At 43.0% G+C, this 18,189-nt stretch overlaps 1 protein-coding gene across 1 annotated transcript in view; it reads left to right on the forward strand.

Moving 5' to 3' along the window:
• The window catches only part of LOC126212757 (trypsin-4-like), a 186,621-nt gene that overhangs the window by 126,343 nt on the left and 42,089 nt on the right, over positions 1-18,189 (forward strand). Inside the window, exon 5 of the mRNA XM_049940164.1 lies at positions 9,457-9,564. Within this exon, the coding sequence (XP_049796121.1) occupies positions 9,457-9,564 (108 nt within the window). The remainder of the gene's footprint in view (positions 1-9,456; positions 9,565-18,189) is intronic.

The raw sequence follows: 18,189 nt of genomic DNA on the forward strand, positions 1-18,189 counted from the left end.
ACATTATGTTAAAAAAATTTGAAACTTCCTCTTTTCATTGGTATAAAGCTTGTTCATTTTAGATTTGTACTGGAATAAATGCAAAGTTCTGAAAATGGGCCCATCATTTACAATAACCCTGTACAACCCTGCCCCACACCTTTCCTGACTTTAGTCTTTGGCATTATTCTGTCAATGCTGACTGCTTGTATGCTTCGCATAAAGAGTGAGTGGACTCTCGTTCTATAGTTCACGCCACACTGTTTCAAAAAGTAAAATATTTTATTCTGTTCCACATGATAAAAATTTCCAAATCTACAAATGTAGTGTACCCTGATAAAAGGCCACCCTATCGGCTAGCCATGCAGTCTAGCAGTCCCCGGCACGAATCCGCCCGGCGGATTTGTGTCGATGTCCAGTGTGCCGGCCAGCCTGTGGATGATTTTTAAGGCTGTTTTCCGCGTACCTCGGCGAATGCGGGCTGGTTCCCCTTATTCCGCCTCAGTTATAGTGTGTCGGCAATTGCTGCGCAAACACTGTGTCCACACACGTATACGTCATAATCACACTACCACGCAAACATTTGTCATACACTCGTCTGGTATGAGACGTTCCCGGAGAGGGGGGGTCCACTGGGGGCCAAACCACACAATAACCCTGGGTTCGGAGTGGGGCGGCAGTGGGGTGGGTGGACTGCTGTGGGCTGTTGTGGACCACTGAGGGCTACGATGAGACGAAGCCTCTCTGTCGTTTCTAGGTCCCCGGTTCAATACACCCTGATAAAAAATATCTAGACATCTACTGGTGGATGTTAATACAGGACGTGTCCAGCCTTCACCTTTGATCGCTTGGACTCTGCTCCACTTTCAGTGATGTGTCTGTGAAGGAATGGCAACCAGTTCTTCTCAAGATCTGAAACCAGAGAAGGCAGTGATGTTGTCCGCTGGGGTCTGAACCTACCTTGACATTCTAACTCGCTCGAAACATGTTCTGTTAGGTTCAGATCAGGACTCTGGGCAGACTAGTCCATTTCAGAATGTTATTGTCCATAAACTGTGCCTCACATATCTTGCTTTATGGCAGGGAGGCCATATTTTCATGCTGATGTTATATGATCTTCATCTCCAAAACATTCCTCTACTGTATGCAGCACACAGTGCTGCAAAATGTGTTTATAGCCATCTCCATTTAGCGTTTTCTTAACCTCAATAAGGGGACCACACCCTAACCGTGGAAAACACCCCCATACAGTAACACCACCTCCTCTGTACTTCACTGTTGGCACTACACATTATGGCAGGTAATATTCTCAAGACATTTGTCATACCTGAGCTCTCCCATCAGATCGCCACAGGGTATAACGTGACCCATAACTCCAAATCATTTACTCCATCATCTCCCGTCCAGTTACATCTCTTTATACCATCTCGAACGTCGCTTAGCATCTATTACAAAAATGTGTAGCTCCCAAGGCACTGCTCGATCATTGTATGCCATTATTTTGAACCCCCTGTGCACAGTCAGAGTTTTACCTGGACTGCTGGTGGCATTTTGGAACTCACAGATGATTCATTCCAGCAATTTCTTGTGATTTTCTTACAAACACTCTCTGCAGTGCTCTACAGTGTCTGTCAGTAGGTGAGATATGCTTGTGTCTGTATATGTGTGGATGGATATGTGTGTGTGTGTGTGTGTGTGTGTGTGTGTGTGTGTGTGTGTGTGTGTGTGTGTGTGTGTGTGTGTGTGTGCGTGTGTGCGAGTGTATACCCGTCCTTTTTTCCCCCTAAGGTAAGTCTTTCCACTCCCGGGAATGGAATGACTCCTTACCCTCTCTCTTAAAACCCAAATCCTTTTCGTCTTTCCCTCTCCTTCCCTCTTTCCTGACGAGGCAACCGTTGGTTGCGAAAGCTAGAATTTTGTGTGTATGTTTGTGTTTGTTTGTGTGTCTATCGACGTGCCAGCACTTTCGTTTGGTAAGTCACATCATCTTTGTTTTATATATAAAGAAAGATGATGAGACTTACCAAACAAAAGCGCTGGCAGGTCGATAGACTCACAAACATACACACAAAAATCAAGCTTTCGCTACAAAGGGTTGCTTCGTCAGGAAAGAGGGAAGGAGAGGGAAAGACGAAAGGATGTGGGTTTTAAGGGAGAGGGTAAGGAGTCATTCCAATCCCGGGAGCGGAAAGACTTACCTTAGGGGGAAAAAAGGACAGGTATACACTCGCGCATGCACACACACACACACACACACACATATCCATCCGCATATACACAGACACAAGCAGAACAAGACGGGAAAGCGCTGGTAGATAGGCACAATAAAAAACGCACAAACACACACACAAAATTTCTAGCTTTCGCAACCCCCAGTTGCTTCGTCACTCGCGCGCGCGCACACACACATATCCATCCGCACATACACAGACACAAGCAGACATTTGTAAAGGCAAAGAGTTTGGGCAGAGATGTCAGTCGAGGCGGAAGTACAGAGGCAAAGATGTTGTTGAAAGACAGGTGAGATATGAGCGGCGGCAACTTGAAATTAGCGGAAGTTGAAGCCTGGTGGGTAACGAGAAGAGAGGATATACTGAAGGGCAAGTTCCCATCTCTGGAGTTCTGACAGGTTGGTGTCAGTGGGAAGTATCCAGATAACCCGGACAGTGTAACACTGTGCCAAGATGTGCTGGCCGTGCACCGAGGCATGTTTAGCCACAGGGGTGATCCTCATTACCGACAAATACTGTCTGCCAGTGTCCGTTCATGCGAATGGACAGTTTGTTGCTGGTCATTCCCCACATAAAAAGCTTCACAGTGTAGGCAGGTCAGTTGGTAAATCACGTGGGTGCTTTCACACGTGGCTCTGCCTTTGATCGTGTACACCTTCCGGGTTACAGGACTGGAGTAGGTGGTGGTGGTAGGGTGCACGGGACAGGTTTTACACCGGGGGCGGTTACAAGGGTAGGAACCAGAGGGTAGGGAAGGTGGTTTGGGGATTTCATAGGGATGTACCGAGATGTTACGAAGGTTAGGCGGACGGCGGAAAGACACTCTTGGTGGAGTGGGGAGGATTTCGTGAAGGATGGATCTCATTTTGGGACAGAATTTGAGGAAGTCGTATCCCTGCTGGAGAGCCACATTCAGAGTCTGATCCAGTCCCGGAAAGTATCCTGTCACAAGTGGGGCACTTTTGGGGTTCTTCTGTGGGAGGTTCTGGGTTTGAGGGGATGAGGAAGTGGCTCTGGTTATTTGCTTCTGTACCAGGTCGGGAGGGTAGTTGCGGGATGCGAAAGCTGTTTTCAGGTTGTTGGTGTAATGGTGCAAGGATTCCGGACTAGAGCTGATTCGTTTGCCACAAAAACCTAGGCTGTAGGGAAGGAACTGTTTGATGTGGAATGGGTGGCAGCTGTCATAATGGAGGTACTGTTGCTTGTTGGTGGGTTTGATGTGGACGGACGTGTGAAGCTGGCCATTGGACAGATGGAGGTCAACGTCAAGGAAAGTGGCATGGGATTTGGAGTAGGACCAGGTGAATCTGTGTGTGTGAGAATGTATACCTGTCCTTTTTTCCCCTAAGGTAAGTCTTTCCGCGCCCGGGATTGGAATTACTCCTTGCCCTCTCCCTTAAAACCCACATCCTTTCCTCTTTCCCTCTCCTTCCCTCTTTCCTGATGAAGCAACCGTGGGTTGCGAAAGCTTGAATTTTGTGTGTATGTTTGTGTTTGTTCGTGTGTCTATCAATCTGCCAGCGCTTTCGTTTGGTAAGTCACATCATCTTGATTCTGTAACTTACCAAACGAAAGTGTTGGTACGTCAATAGACACACAAACATACACACAAAATTCTAGCTTTCGCAACCAACGGTTGCTTCGTCAGGAAAGAGCGAAGGTATATGTCTGCTTGTGTCTATATGTGTGGATGGATATGTGTGTGTGTGCGAGTGTATACCCGTCCTTTTTTTCCCCCTAAGGTAAGTCTTTCCGCTCCCGGGATTGGAATGACTCCTTACCCTCGCCCTTAAAACCCACTTCCTTTCGTCTTTCCCTCTCCTTCCCTGTTTCCTGATGAGGCAACAGTTTGTTGCGAAAGCTTGAATTTTGTGTGTATGTATGTGTCTGTTTGTGTTTCTATCGACCTGCCAGCGCTTTCGTATGGTAAATCACATCATCTTTGTTTTTAAATATATTTTTCCCGTGTGGAATGTTTCCCTCTATTATATATATATATAATGTTCATTAAAGTAACAATTAAAATTTTTAAGAAAATTGATCAAAAACATTTCAAGATTTTTGACAATAACATTCCTCCTTTAAATATTACATATTCTTGCATATAATTTTTGTATTTAAAAAAAGTAAGTAGAAACAGGTTTGTCTACAAGTGCAACCTGTGTCAAAATTTCAAAGCAACTGGTGAAAAACTTTCAAGGACTTAAAATTTTGAACAAACAAACATTTACATTTTTATTTATACATCTGGTCTGGCTTTCTTGAAGCAATCTTTTACATCTGTATACACTACTGGCCATTAAAATTGCTGCACCAAGAAGAAATGCAGATGATAAACTGATTAGAATTGACATGTGATTACATTTACTCAATTTGGGTGCATAGATCCTGAGAAATCAGTACCCAGAACAACCACCTCTGGCCATAATAACAGCCTTGATACGCCTGGGCATTGAGTAAAACAGAGTTTGGAAGACGTGTACAGGTACAGCTGCCCATGTAGCTTCAACACGGTACCACAGTTCATCAAGAGTAGTGACTGGCATATTGTGACGAGCCAGTTGCTCGGCCACCATTGATCAGACGTTTTCAGTTGGTGAGAGATCTGGAGAATGTACTGGCCAGGGCAGCAGCCAAACGTTTTCTGTATCCAGAAAGGCCCATACAGGACCTCCAACATGCGGTCGTGCATTATCCTGCTGAAATGTAGGGTTTCGCTGGGATTGAATAAAGGGTAGAGCCACGGGCCGTAACACATCTGAAATGTAACGTCCACTGTTCAAAGTGCCGTCAATGCAAACAAGAGATGACCGAGATGTGTAACTAATGGCACCGCATACCATCACGCCAGGTGATACGCCAGTATGGCGATGACGAATACACGCTTCCAATGTGCGTTCACCGCAATGTCGGCAAACACAGATGCGACAGTCACGATGCTGTAAACGGAACCTGGATTCATCCGAAAAAATGACGTTTTGCCATTCGTGCACCCAGGTTTGTCGTCGAGTACACCATCACAGGCGCTTCTGTCTGTGATGCAGCATCAAGGGTAACTGCAGCCATGGTCTCAGAGCTGATAGTCCATGCTGCTGCAAACGTTGTCAAACTGTTCGTGCAGATGGTTGTTGTCTTGCAAACGTCCCCATCTGTGGACTCAGGGATCGAGACGTGGCTGCACGATCCGTTACAGCCATGCGGATAAGATGCCTGTCATCTCAACAGCTAGTGATACGAGGCTGTTGGGATCCAGCACAGCATTCTGTATTACCCTCCTGAACCCACCGATTCCATATTCTGCTAACAATCATTGGATCTCAACCAACGCGAGCAGCAATGTCGCGATACGATAAACTGCAATTGCGATGGGCTACAATATGACCTTTATCAATGTCAGAAACGTGATGGTATGCATTTCTCCTCCTTACAAGAGGTATCACAACAACGTTTCATCAGGCAAAGCTGGTCAACTGCTGTTTGGGTATGAGAAATCAGTTGGAAACTTTCCTCATGTCAGCACGTTGTAGGTGTCACCACCGTTGCCAACCTTGTGTGAATGCTCTGAAAAGCTAATCATTTGCATATCACAGCATCTTTTCCTGTCGTTTAAATTTTGCGTCTGTAGCACGTCATCTTCTTGGTGTAGCAATTTTAATGGCCAGTAGTGTAAATACTTCCTTACAGAGTAGTCCTTTTATTTTGTACAGGGTTATTACAAATGATTGAAGCGATTTCACAGCTCTACAATAACTTTATTATTTGAGATATTTTCACAATGCTTTGCACACACATACAAAAACTCAAAAAGTTTTTTTAGGCATTCACAAATGTTCGGTATGTGCCCCTTTAGTGATTCGGCAGACATCGAGCCGATAATCAAGTTCCTCCCACACTCGGCACAGCATGTCCCCATCAATGAGTTCGAAAGCATCGTTGATGCGAGCTCGCAGTTCTGGCACCGTTTCTTGGTAGAGGAGGTTTAAACACTGAATCTTTGACATAACCCCACAGAAAGAAATTGCATGGGGTTAAGTCGGGAGAGCGTGGAGGCCATGACACGAATTGCTGATCATGATCTCCGCCACGACCGATCCGTCGGTTTTCCAATCTCCTGTTTAAGAAATACCGAACATCATGATGGAAGTGCGGTGGAGCACCATCCTGTTGAAAGATGAAGTCGGCGCTGTCGGTCTCCAGTTGTGGCACGAGTCAATTTTCCAGCATGTCCAGATTTACGTGTCCTGTAACGTTTTTTTCGCAGAAGAAAAAGGGACCGTAATACTATAAATCGTGAGATTGCACAAAACACGTTAACTTTTGGTGAATTGCGAATTTGCTGCACGAATGCATGAGGATTCTCTACCGCCCAGATTCGCACATTGTGTCTGTTCACTTCACCATTAAGAAAAAATGTTGCTTCATCACTGAAAACAAGTTTCGCACTGAACGCATCCTCTTCCATGAGCTGTTGCAACCGAGCCAAAAATTCAAAGCGTTTGACTTTGTCATCGGGTGTCAGGGCTTGTAGCGATTGTAAACGGTAAGGCTTCTGCTTTAGCCTTTTCCGTAAGATTTTGCAAACCGTCGGCTGTGGTACGTTTAGCTCCCTGCTCGCTTCATTCGTCGACTTCCGCGGGCTACGCGTGAAACTTGCCCACACGCGTTCAACCGTTTCTTCGCTCACTGCAGGCCGACCCGTCGATTTCCCCTTACAGAGGCATCCAGAAGCTTTAAACTGCGCATATCGTCGCCGAATGGCGTTAGCAGTTGGTGGATCTTTGTCGAACTTCGTCCTGAAGTGTCGTTGCACTGTTATGACTGACTGATGTGAGTGCATTTCAAGCACGACATACGCTTTCTCGGCTCCTGTCGCCATTTTGTCTCTCTGCGCTCTCGAGCGCTCTGGCGGCAGAAACCTAAAGTGCGGCTTCAGCCGAACAAAACTTCATGAGTTTTTCTACGTATCTGTAGTTTGTCGTGACCATATGTCAATGAATGGAGCTACAGTGAATTTATGAAATTGCTTCTATCATTTGTAATAGCCCTGTATAGAAAAATCGCCACAGTAGCTTAGTGTATGTTGCTGTTTCTGAACTAGAGTGTGCATTATTTTCCACAGAGGTGGAAACATTGTTTTGAATAACAAAAAGTGTATCACAATCAAGTGTCAAAAACTTTGTATCTACAAATGTTAAAAATGTAGGTCTGTCGTTCTTTAACCTGTCTAAGGTACACTATGTGATCAAAAGTATCCGGACACTTGGCTGAAAATGACTTAAGTTTGTGGCCCCCTCCATTGGTAATGCTGGAATTCAATATGGTGCTGGCCCACCCTTAGCCTTGATTACAGCTTCCTCTCGCAGGTATACGTTCAATCAGGTGCCGGAAGGTTTCTCGGGGAACGGCAGCCCATTATTCACGGAGTGCTGCAGTGAGGAAAGGTATTGGTGTCGGTCGGTAAGGCCTGGTATGAAGCCGGCGTTCCAAAACAGTTCAGGTCAGGACTCTGTGCAGGCCAGTCCATTACAGGAATGTTATTGTCATGTAGCACTCCGCCACAGGCCGTGCATTAATGAACAGGTGCTCGATCGTGTTGAAAGATGCAATCGCCAACCCCGTATTACTCTTCAACAGTGGGAAGCAAGAAGGTGCTTAAAACATCAATGTAGGACTGTGCTGTGATAGTGCTATGCAAAACAATAAGGGATGCAAGCCTCCTCTATGAAAAACATGACCACACCTTTACACCACCACCTCCGAATTTTACTGTTGACACTACACACGCTGGCAGATTATGTTCACCGGGCATTCGCCATACCACACCCTGCCATTGGATCACCACATTACACCAAGCAGGGCATCATTTGGCATTTACCAGCATGATGTGTGGCTTACGAGCAGCTGCTCGACCAAGAAATCCAAGTTTTCTCACCTTCCGCCTAACTGTCATAGTACTTGCTTTGAATCCTGATGCAGCTTGGAATTCCTGTGCGACGGTCTGGATAGATGTCTGCCTATTACACATTGTGACCCTCTTAAACTGTCGGCAGCAGTCTCTTGTCAGTCAATAGACGAGGTTGACCTGTATGCTTTTGTGCTGTACGTGTCCCTTCACATTTCCACTTCACTATCACATTGAGAGTAATAGACCTAGGAATGTTTACGAGTGTGGAACTCTTGCATACAGACATATGATACAAGTGACACCCAATCTTGACCACGTTCGAAGCCTGTAAGCTCTGTGGACTGCCCCATTCTGCTGTCTCATGATGTCTAATGACTACTGAGGTCGGTGATATGGAGTACCTGACAGTAGGTGGCAGCACAATGCACCTAACATGAAAAACATATGTTTTTGAGGGTGTCCGGATACTTTTGACCACATATTGTAAGTTGTAGGGTCAGAATTACCTTACATGTTCGTGCATTTTTCCAGAACCGAGATTGATTTGCTTCTACCAGTTTTCTAGTCTTCTGAAACTAATTCGTGTTAGTATTTTAATTCCAATAATAATAATTATTTGTCCTTTGATCATTCTGTACAATGACATGTACTGTGACCTGTGGTTGATGGTTCAGTAATATTCAGACCTATCAGCACTGGCCTTCTTTGCTTCTATAAGTGCTGTCAAAAGACCCTTAACAAATGCTAGGAACTTGTGTATGTAATTAAATGAACATCCGGAAAGGGAATCTTTCAACTGAGAATTAGAAATGTGGGATTTGCAATTCTCATTTTCCAATTCTTTGGTAGCCTCTTAAAAATAGAACTGTGAGATCAGTGCACACCAATGTTTAAACAAGTGTTATCCAAGTGCAGATCATTTTTATGTCCAGTGTTCACTAATCCAACAAACTCTTAATATTTCGCTCCAGTGCAGAGCTGAAGACAGATGTGCCAAAAACATCGTGTGATGACACGTTGACATCACGTGGCCTAAACGTGTTGCAAGGTAACACCAATTAGCCCAATACACAAATGCATTACCACAGTTTTAATGTATTAATTTGAGCAGAGTTCAGCAGAAAAACGCGTTAAAAAAAGGAAATTGTTTCTGCAATGCAGTATTTATCATATACTAAAAGGAAAAATCAGTAGTTGGCCAAAATTCCACTCCCCCCCCCCCCCCCCCACACACACACACACACACACACACATTCTGATTCTGTGTGACTAAGTGAGTAATACATAGAAAAATTGTGTTGCCATATTGTAATTTATTTGTATTTTTGTATCTTTTTGCAGATTGTATGGTATAATATCAGAGGTTGGGTACAGCGGACTTGAGGAGCAGCCAGATCATTGCAAAATTCCGGGTCGTGCCAGTGGTTTTCAGTTTGTTGGATTTTATGCGTGAGTACACCTATAATTTTAATTATGCTGAAAACAGTTTGGCAAACAGACTGCAGTGACAAGCATTATGTTGAGAAACCTGTGGCCATCATACTTGCCTTGGCTTATTTGGCAAAATTGAATGATAAAACTTTATTATGAGTAAATTTGTGTGGTGTAGTTTTCACTAGACTGTCCTTAGCTCACACATGGAATCTGAGTAAGCATTTAATGTAAATGCTTAAAAAAGTTAGTAAGGGCTCTGTTACAATCTCAATTATGATTTATGTAAAGGGGTGTTCCAAGATTACGAAATTACTTGCATTGTCATTATTATATATACCAAAAACTGTACAACTAATTTTCAAGTATGAGCGGAGCAGTAATATAAAGAAATGTCTTTGCATTTACCACACTAGGAGAGACTGTGATCATCACCTGACAAGGCGTGATACTACTGGTGCATACAGCAGGCTGTGTTGGAATAACAAGTGTAACAAACTTCCAAAACACTTAAAACATTTAATAGGAAACAACATTGAAGTAGTTTGTAACTAATAAGTATTTTTCATGCGATTAAAATATTCCTTTCAGACAAATAGACCTAGACTGTCTTAACTTCTACAGGTGACAAGTGATTGAAATACACTGAGGTGAAAAAAATCATTGGATAGCAATATGCATGTATACAGATGGTGGTAGTATTTCATACACAAAATATAAAAGGGCAGTGTATTGATGGAGCTGTCATTTGTACTCAGGTGGCTCGTGAAAAGGTTTCCGACGTGATTATGGCTGCAAGACAGGAGTTAATGTGTTCCCTGCAAAAGAAGATTGTCTCGCCTGTATTGCATATCGGCCCACTGGTGACCTGACGAAACTCCACTGAAATGTAGCTCGGGTCACCAGTGTCCCGAATGCCGTGAGTGTAATTATACCTGTGACAGACATCACTTCACTATATAGGTGCTAGCTGGCCTGTCTGTAACAAAGGGGGCTTATTGCTGCGTAAACTGCTGCAGTAGTGGACAGCTAGACCGAAAACTACTTTTTTTCCATACTGCTTTATTTGGTAAATACATACCTTTCAGAAACAATAAAAAATAATCATTTTCATGTAAACTTTGGACTCTTTAACAATTGTGATCTTAAAAAGTCACTCTTGATTTTATTATCTCTTGGTCTTTTTGATTTTTGAAGGATATTTTGTCCTACTAATTTATATGGAAAACACATAAACAACTGAAACATACAAAAAAATTATTAACATAACCTTCACACCGTTTAAGGAGGCAACGGCCTTACTGCAGTGGATACACTGGTTCCCGTGAGGTCACCGAAGATAAGCGCTGTTGGGTGTGGTCGGCCTTCGGATGGGTGACCATCCAGCGGCCGTGAACTGTTGCCATTTTTCGGGGTGCACTCAGCCTCATGATGCCAATTGAGGAGCTACTCGACCGAATAGTAGTGGCTTTGGTCAAGAATACCATCGTAACGACCGGGAGAGCGGTGTGCAGACCTCACGCCCCTCCTATCCGCATCCTCCACTGAGGGTGACACAGCGGTCGGATGGTCCAGGTAGGCCACTTGTGGCCTGAAGACGAGTGATTTTTCACTCCGTTTAAACACTGCAAACCTAAAAAGTCATTCCTGTATGTGGTTTTCACTGAAATGACTGATGCACATTTTAGTTTGTCTCCTGGGTAGTCGTTGCAGAAGGTTGTAACTTTCTGTTTTTTTTTGTCTTCTGCTTTTTTGCCTTCCTGAGCGAAAATCCTTTTGTAGCACAATGTGCAGTGTTGCCAAAATTTCCTGGTGGCCCCTCGATTTTTCCCGAAGTATAAACTTCCCCCCACTCCCCCATGAACTATGGACCTTGCCGCTGGTGGGGACGCTTGCGTGCCTCAGCGATACAGATAGCCGTGCCGTAGGTGCAACCACAACGGAGGGGTATCTGTTGAGAGGCCAGACAAACGTGTGGTTCCTGAAGAGGGGCAGCAGCCTTTTCAGTAGTTGCAGGGGCAACAGTCTGGATGATTGACTGGTCTGCCCTTGCAACACTAACCAAAACGGCCTCGCTGTGCTAGTACTGCGAACGGCTGAAAGCAAGGGGAAACTATGGCCGTAATTTTTCCTGAGGGCATGCAGATTTACTGTATGGTTAAATGATGATGGCGTCCTCTTGGGTAAAGTATTCCGGAGGTAAAATAGTCCCCCATTTGGATCTCCGGGTGGGGACTACTCAAGAGGACGTCGTTATCAGAAAAAAGAAAACTGGCGTTCTACGGATCGGAGCGTGGAATGTCAGATCCCTTAATCGGGCAGGTAGGTTAGAAAATTTAAAAAGGGAAATGGATAGGTTAAAGTTAGATATAGTGGGAATTAGTGAAGTTCGGTGGCAGAAGGAAGAAGACTTTTGGTCAGGTGAATACAGGGTTATAAACACAAAATCAAATAGGGGTAATGCAGGAGTAGCTTTAATAATGAATAGGAATGTGGGTAAGCTACTACAAACAGCATAGTGAACGCATTATTGTGGCCAAGATAGACACAAAGCCCGCGCCTACTTCAGTAGTACAAGTTTGTATGCCAACTAGCTCTGCAGATGATGAAGAAATTGAAGAAATGTATGATGAGATATAAGAAATTAACCAGGTAGTGAAAGGGAGACAAAAATATAATAGTCATGGGTGACTGGAATTCGACAGTAGGAAAAGGAAGAGAAGGAAACATAGTAGGTGAATATGGATTGGGGCTAAGAAATGAAAGAGGAATGCGCCTGGTAGAATTTTGCACAGAGCATAACTTAATCATAGCTAACACTTGGTTCAAGAATCATGAAAGAAGGTTGTATACATGAAAGAACCCTGGAGATACTAAAAGGTATCAGATAGATTATATAATGGTAAGACAGAGATTTAGGAACCAGGTTTTAAATTGTAAGACATTTCCAGGGGCAGATGTGGACTCTGACCAAAATCTATTGGTTATGAGCTGTAGATTAAAACAGAAGAAACTGCAAAAAGGTGGGAATTTAAGGAGATGGGACCTGGATAAACTGGAAGAACCAGAGGTTGTACAGAGTTTCATGGAGAGCATAAGGGAACAATTGACAGGAATGGGGGAAAGAAATACAGTAGAAGAATGGGTAGCTTTGAGGAATGAAATAGTGAAGGCAGCAGAGGATCAAGTAGGTAAAAAGACGAGGGCTAGTAGAAATCCTTGGATAACAGAAAAGATACTGAATTTAATTGATGAAAGGAGAAAATACAAAAATGCAGCGAGGTGAAGCAGGCAAAAAGGAATACAAAGGTCTCAAAAATTAGATCGACAGTAATTGCAAAATGGCTAAGCAGGGGTGGCTAGAGGACAAATGTAAGGATGTAGAGGCTTATCTCATGAGGGGTAGACTAGATAGTGCCTACAAGAAAATTAAAGAGACCTTTGGAGAAAAGATAACCACTTGTATGAATATCAAGAGCTTTGATGGAAACCCAGTTCTAAGCAAAGAAGGGAAAGCAGAAAGGTGGAAGGAGTATATAGAGGGTCTATACAAGGGTGATGTACTTGAGGAAGATATTATGGAAATGGAAGAGGATGTAGATGAAGATGAAATGGGAGATACGATACTGCGTGAAGAGTTTGACAGAGCACTGAAAGGCCTGAGTCGAAACAAGGCCCCGGGAGTAGACGACATTCCATTAGAACTACTGATGGCCTTGGGAGAGCCAGTCATGACAAAACTCTACCATCTGGTGAGCGAGATGTATGAGACAGGCGAAATACCCTCAGACTTCAAGAAGAATATAATAATTCCAATCCCAAAGAAAGTAGGTGTTGACAGATATGAGAATTACCGAACTATGAGTTTAATAAGTCTCAGCTGCAAAATGCTGACACGAATTCTTTACAGACGAATGGAAAAACTGGTAGAAGCCAACCTCGGGTAAGATCAGTTTGGGTCCCGTAAAAATGTTGGAACACGTGAGGCAATACTGACCCTATGACTTATGTTAGAAGAAAGATTAAGGAAAGGCAAACCTACGTTTCTAGCATTTGTAGACTTAGAGAAAGCTTTTGACAATGTTGACTGGAAAACTCTTTCAAACTCTGAAGGTGGCATGTGTAAAATACACAGAGCGAAAGGCTATTTACAGTTTGTACAGAAACCAGATGGCAGGTATGAGAGTCGAGGGACATGAAAGGGAAGCAGTGGTTGGGAAGGGAGTGAGACAGGGTTGTAGCCTCTCCCCGATGCTATTCAATCTGTATATTGAGCAAGCAGTAAAGGAAACAAAAGAAAAGTTCGGAGTAGGTATTAAAATCCACGGAGAAGAAATAAAAACTGTCGTTCCCTGATGACATTGTAATTCAAAGACAGCAAAGGACTTGGAAGAGCAGTTGAACGGAATGGACAGTGTCTTGAAAGGAGGATATAAGATGAACATCAACAAAAGCAAAACGAGGATAATGGAATGTAGTCGAATTAAGTCGGGTGATGCTGAGGGAATTAGATTAGGAAATGAGAAGCTTAAAGTAGTAAAGGAGTTTTGCTATTTGGGGAGCAAAATAACTGATGATTGTCGAAGTAGAGAGGATATAAAATGTAGACTGGCAATGGCAAGGAAAGTGTTTCTGAAGAAGAGAAATGTGTCAACATCGAGTGTTGATTTAAGTGTCAGGAAGTCATTTATGAAAGTATTTGTATGGAGAGTAGCCATGTAAGGAAGTGAAACATGGATGATAAATAGTTTAGGCAAGAAGAGAATAGAGGCTTTGGAAATGTGGTGCCACAGAAGAATGCTGAAGATTAGATGGGTAGATCACATAACTAATGTGGAGGTATTGAATAGAATAGGGGAGAAGAGGAGTTTGTGGCACAACTTGACTAGGAGAAGGGATCGGTTGGTAGGTCATGTTCTGAGGCATCAAGGGATCACAAATTTGGTACTGGAGGGCAGTGTGGAGGGTAAAAATCGTAGAGGGAGACCAAAAAGATGAATACACTAAGCAGATTCAGAAGGATGTAGGTTGCAGTAGGTACTGGGAGATGAAGAAGCTTGCACAGGATAGAGTAGCATGGAGAGCTGCATCAAACCAGTCTCAGGACTGAAGACCACAACAATGACAACAACATGAACTTACTTTCTTGATTGAGGATTGGCACAGGCAGCATACCCACAGAAATGCAAGGCAACAAACTCTGAAAATTCAAAATGATGTTCTTGTCCTTGAGGTGCTCTATTTACACTGCAGAATCCAAGCATTTACAATAGAGGTACCTAATAGAAGTTCTGTTGCAACTCTTCTGCACCATTTCACCCCCTTTCTCAATGGTGAATAATATGAAGACATCCAGCCATTGAGATCAATATCCTTGGGAAGCCCTGCTCTGTTTGTACAAATTGGTCCACAGAGATGCATATTTTTATCTAACTTACGTACTAGAGAAATGATTGTATGGAAATTGCTAGCATAAAGAATGTGACCTTTTCCAAAAAGAGGCTTTCACATTTTCATAGCAATAACCTCAGTGTGACCTGTGCCTTTCAGTTCGTCATCTTTCCCTTGATAGATACGCAAGGCAAAAGTGCAACCTTCCTCTGCACAAACCTTGTACAGCTTTAGAGCATACTTGTGAGACTTGTTAGGGATGTTCTGCCCAAAAATCAGTCTTCCTCTCCAAGGAGTCATAGATTCATCAATTACCCCAAAAATCAATCTTCCTCTCCAAGGAAACATAGATTCATCAATTACTCCATATTTTCCAGGAGTCCGAGCGTTTTTAAAGTTAGTCTGCAAATGTTCATCTGAAGACTGTACTTTGTAAGTCCTGCTGTTTATGTTTTTAGAGGCATTATTATCAGCAGAAGGCCAGCCAGGTAACCATGCCAGAAATTGATCACAAGACTTAGTGGCTTTTATAACTTTATTTTAATACAGCGGATTCTTTGAATAATAAAGTGAAATTTCTAGAACCTCATTTAACCCCATAATTAGTTTGCACCTGCGGTCTAGGGGTAGCATCTTTGATTCATAATCAAAATGTCTTTGGACCCGGGTTCGAATCCTGCCGCTGCTTAAATTTTGATTAATAATCAGCATTGGCGGCTGAAGACTTCCAGCATAAGAAGTCACCCCTCATTCTGCCAACAGCCTTGACAAAGAGGGCGGAGGAGCGGATAGAGGTTCAGGGCACTCTCTTGTCCTAGGGGTGGGAAATAGCCCCTAAAGGCGGAAGAATCGGCAATGATCAACGACATGAGGATGCAGAAGGCAATGGAAACCACTGCATTAAAGACACGTAACGTGTATCCACAGGACATGTGGCCCGTAATTGAAGAAGTGTCATGATGATCTCTCTATTGGCAAAAGATTCCGGAATAGTCCCGCATTCAGATCTCCAGGAGTGGATTGCCAAGGGGGAGGTTACCATGAGAAAAATATTGAATAATCAACAGAAGTATAACGTTCTACAAGTCGGAGCATGGAATGTCAGAAGCTTGAATGAGGTAGGGAAACTAGAAAATCTGGAAAGGGAAATGCAAAGCCTCAGTCTAGATCTAGTAGGGTTCAATGAAGTGAAGTGAAAATAAGTCAAGGATTTCTGGTCAGATGAGTATAGGGTAATATCAACAGCAGCAGGAAATGGTATAACGGGAGCAGGATTCGTTATGAATTGGAGGTAGAGCAGAGAGTGTTTCTGTGAACGGTTCAGCGATAGGGTTGTTCTTATCAGAATGGACAGCAAACCAACACCGACAACGATAGTTCAGGTATACATGCCGATGTCGCAAGCTGAAGATGAAGAGATAGAGAAAGTGTATGAGGATATTGAAAGGATAATACGGTATGTAAAGGGATATGAAAATCTAATAGTCACGGGAGACTGGAATGCAGTTGTAGGGGAAGGAGCAGAAGAGAAGGTTACAGGAGAATATGGGCCTGGGGAAAGTAATGAGAGAAGAGAAAGACTAATTGAGTTCTGTAACAAGTTTCAGTTAGTAATAGCGAATATTCTGTTCAAGAATCACAAGAGGAGGTGGTATACTTGGAAAAGACTGGGTGATACAGGAACATTTCAGTTAGATTAAATCATGGTCAGACAGACTCCGAAATGAGACACCGGATTGTAAGACGTACCCAGGACCAGACATAGACTCAGATCACAATATAGTAGTGATGAAGAGTAGGCTGAAGTTTAAAATACTAGTCACGAAGAATCAATATGCGAAGAAGTGGGATAAGGAATAGCTCAGTAGGTGGTACGGTTGAAGAGGAATAGACATCTCTAAAAAGGGCCATTACAGAAGTTGGCAAGGAAAATATAGGTACAAAGAAGGTAATTGCAAAGAAACCATGGGTGACAGAAGAAATACTTAGATTGATTGATGAAAGGAGGAAGTACAAAAATGTTCCAGGAAACTCAGGAATAGAGAAATACAACTCACTGAGGAATGAAATAAAAAGGAAGTGCAGGGAAGCAAAGATGAAATGGCTGCAGGAAAAATGTGAAGACATTGAAAAAGATATATATGATTGTCAGAAGGACAAACTCAGCGTACAGAAAAGTCAAAACAGCCTTCGGTGACATTAAAAGCAAGGGTGATAAATTTAAGAGTGCAATGCGAATTCCAATGTTAAATGAAGAGGAGAGAGCGGATAGGTGGAGAGAATACACTCAAAGCCTTTATGATGGGGACGATTTGTCTGATGTGATAGAAGAAGAAACAGGAGTCTATTTAGAAGAGACAGGGGATCCAATATTACCATCAGAATTCAACAAAGATTTGGTGGACTTTAGATCAAATAAAGCAGTAGGGATAGATAATCCATCAGAATTTCTAAAATCATTGGGGGAAGTGGCAACAAAATGACTATTCACGTAGAATGTATGAGTCTGGCGACATACCATCTGACTTTCGGAAAAGCATCATCCACACAATTCCGAAGACGGCAAGAGCTGACAAGTGCGAGAATTATCGCACAATCAGCTTAACAGCTCATGCATCGAAGCTGCTTACAAGAATAATATACAGAAGAGAATGCGCTAGGTGACGATCAGTTTGGCTTTGTGAAAGGCAAAGGCACAAGAGAGGCAATTCTGACTCTGCAGTTAATAATGGAAGCAACACTACAGAAAAATCAAGACACATTCATAGGATTTGTTGATCTGGAAAAAGCATTCAACAATGTAAAATGGTGCAAGATGTTCGAAATTCTGAGAAAAATATGGGTAAGCTATAGGGAGAGACGGGTCAAATACAATATGTACAACAGCCAAGAGGGAATAAGAAGAGTTTATGACCAAGAATGAAGTGCTCATTAAAAAAGGGTGTAAGACACGGATGTAGCCTTTCGCCTGTACTGTTCAGTCTGTACATCAAGGAAGCAATGATGGAAATAAAAGGTTCAGGAGTGGAATTAAAATTCAAGGTGAAAGGATATCAGTGATACGATTCGCTGATGACATTGCTATCCTGAGTGAACGTGAAGAAGAATTAAATGATCTGCTGGACGGAATGAACAGTCTAATGAGTACAGAGTATAAATTGAGAGTAAATCGGAGAAAGACGAAGGTAATGACAAGTAGTAGAAATGAGAACAGCGAGAAACTTAACATCAGGATTGATGATCACAAAGTCG

The sequence above is a fragment of the Schistocerca nitens genome, chromosome 11 (genome assembly GCF_023898315.1).
Source record: "Schistocerca nitens isolate TAMUIC-IGC-003100 chromosome 11, iqSchNite1.1, whole genome shotgun sequence".
NCBI classification, from domain to species: Eukaryota; Metazoa; Arthropoda; class Insecta; order Orthoptera; family Acrididae; genus Schistocerca; species Schistocerca nitens.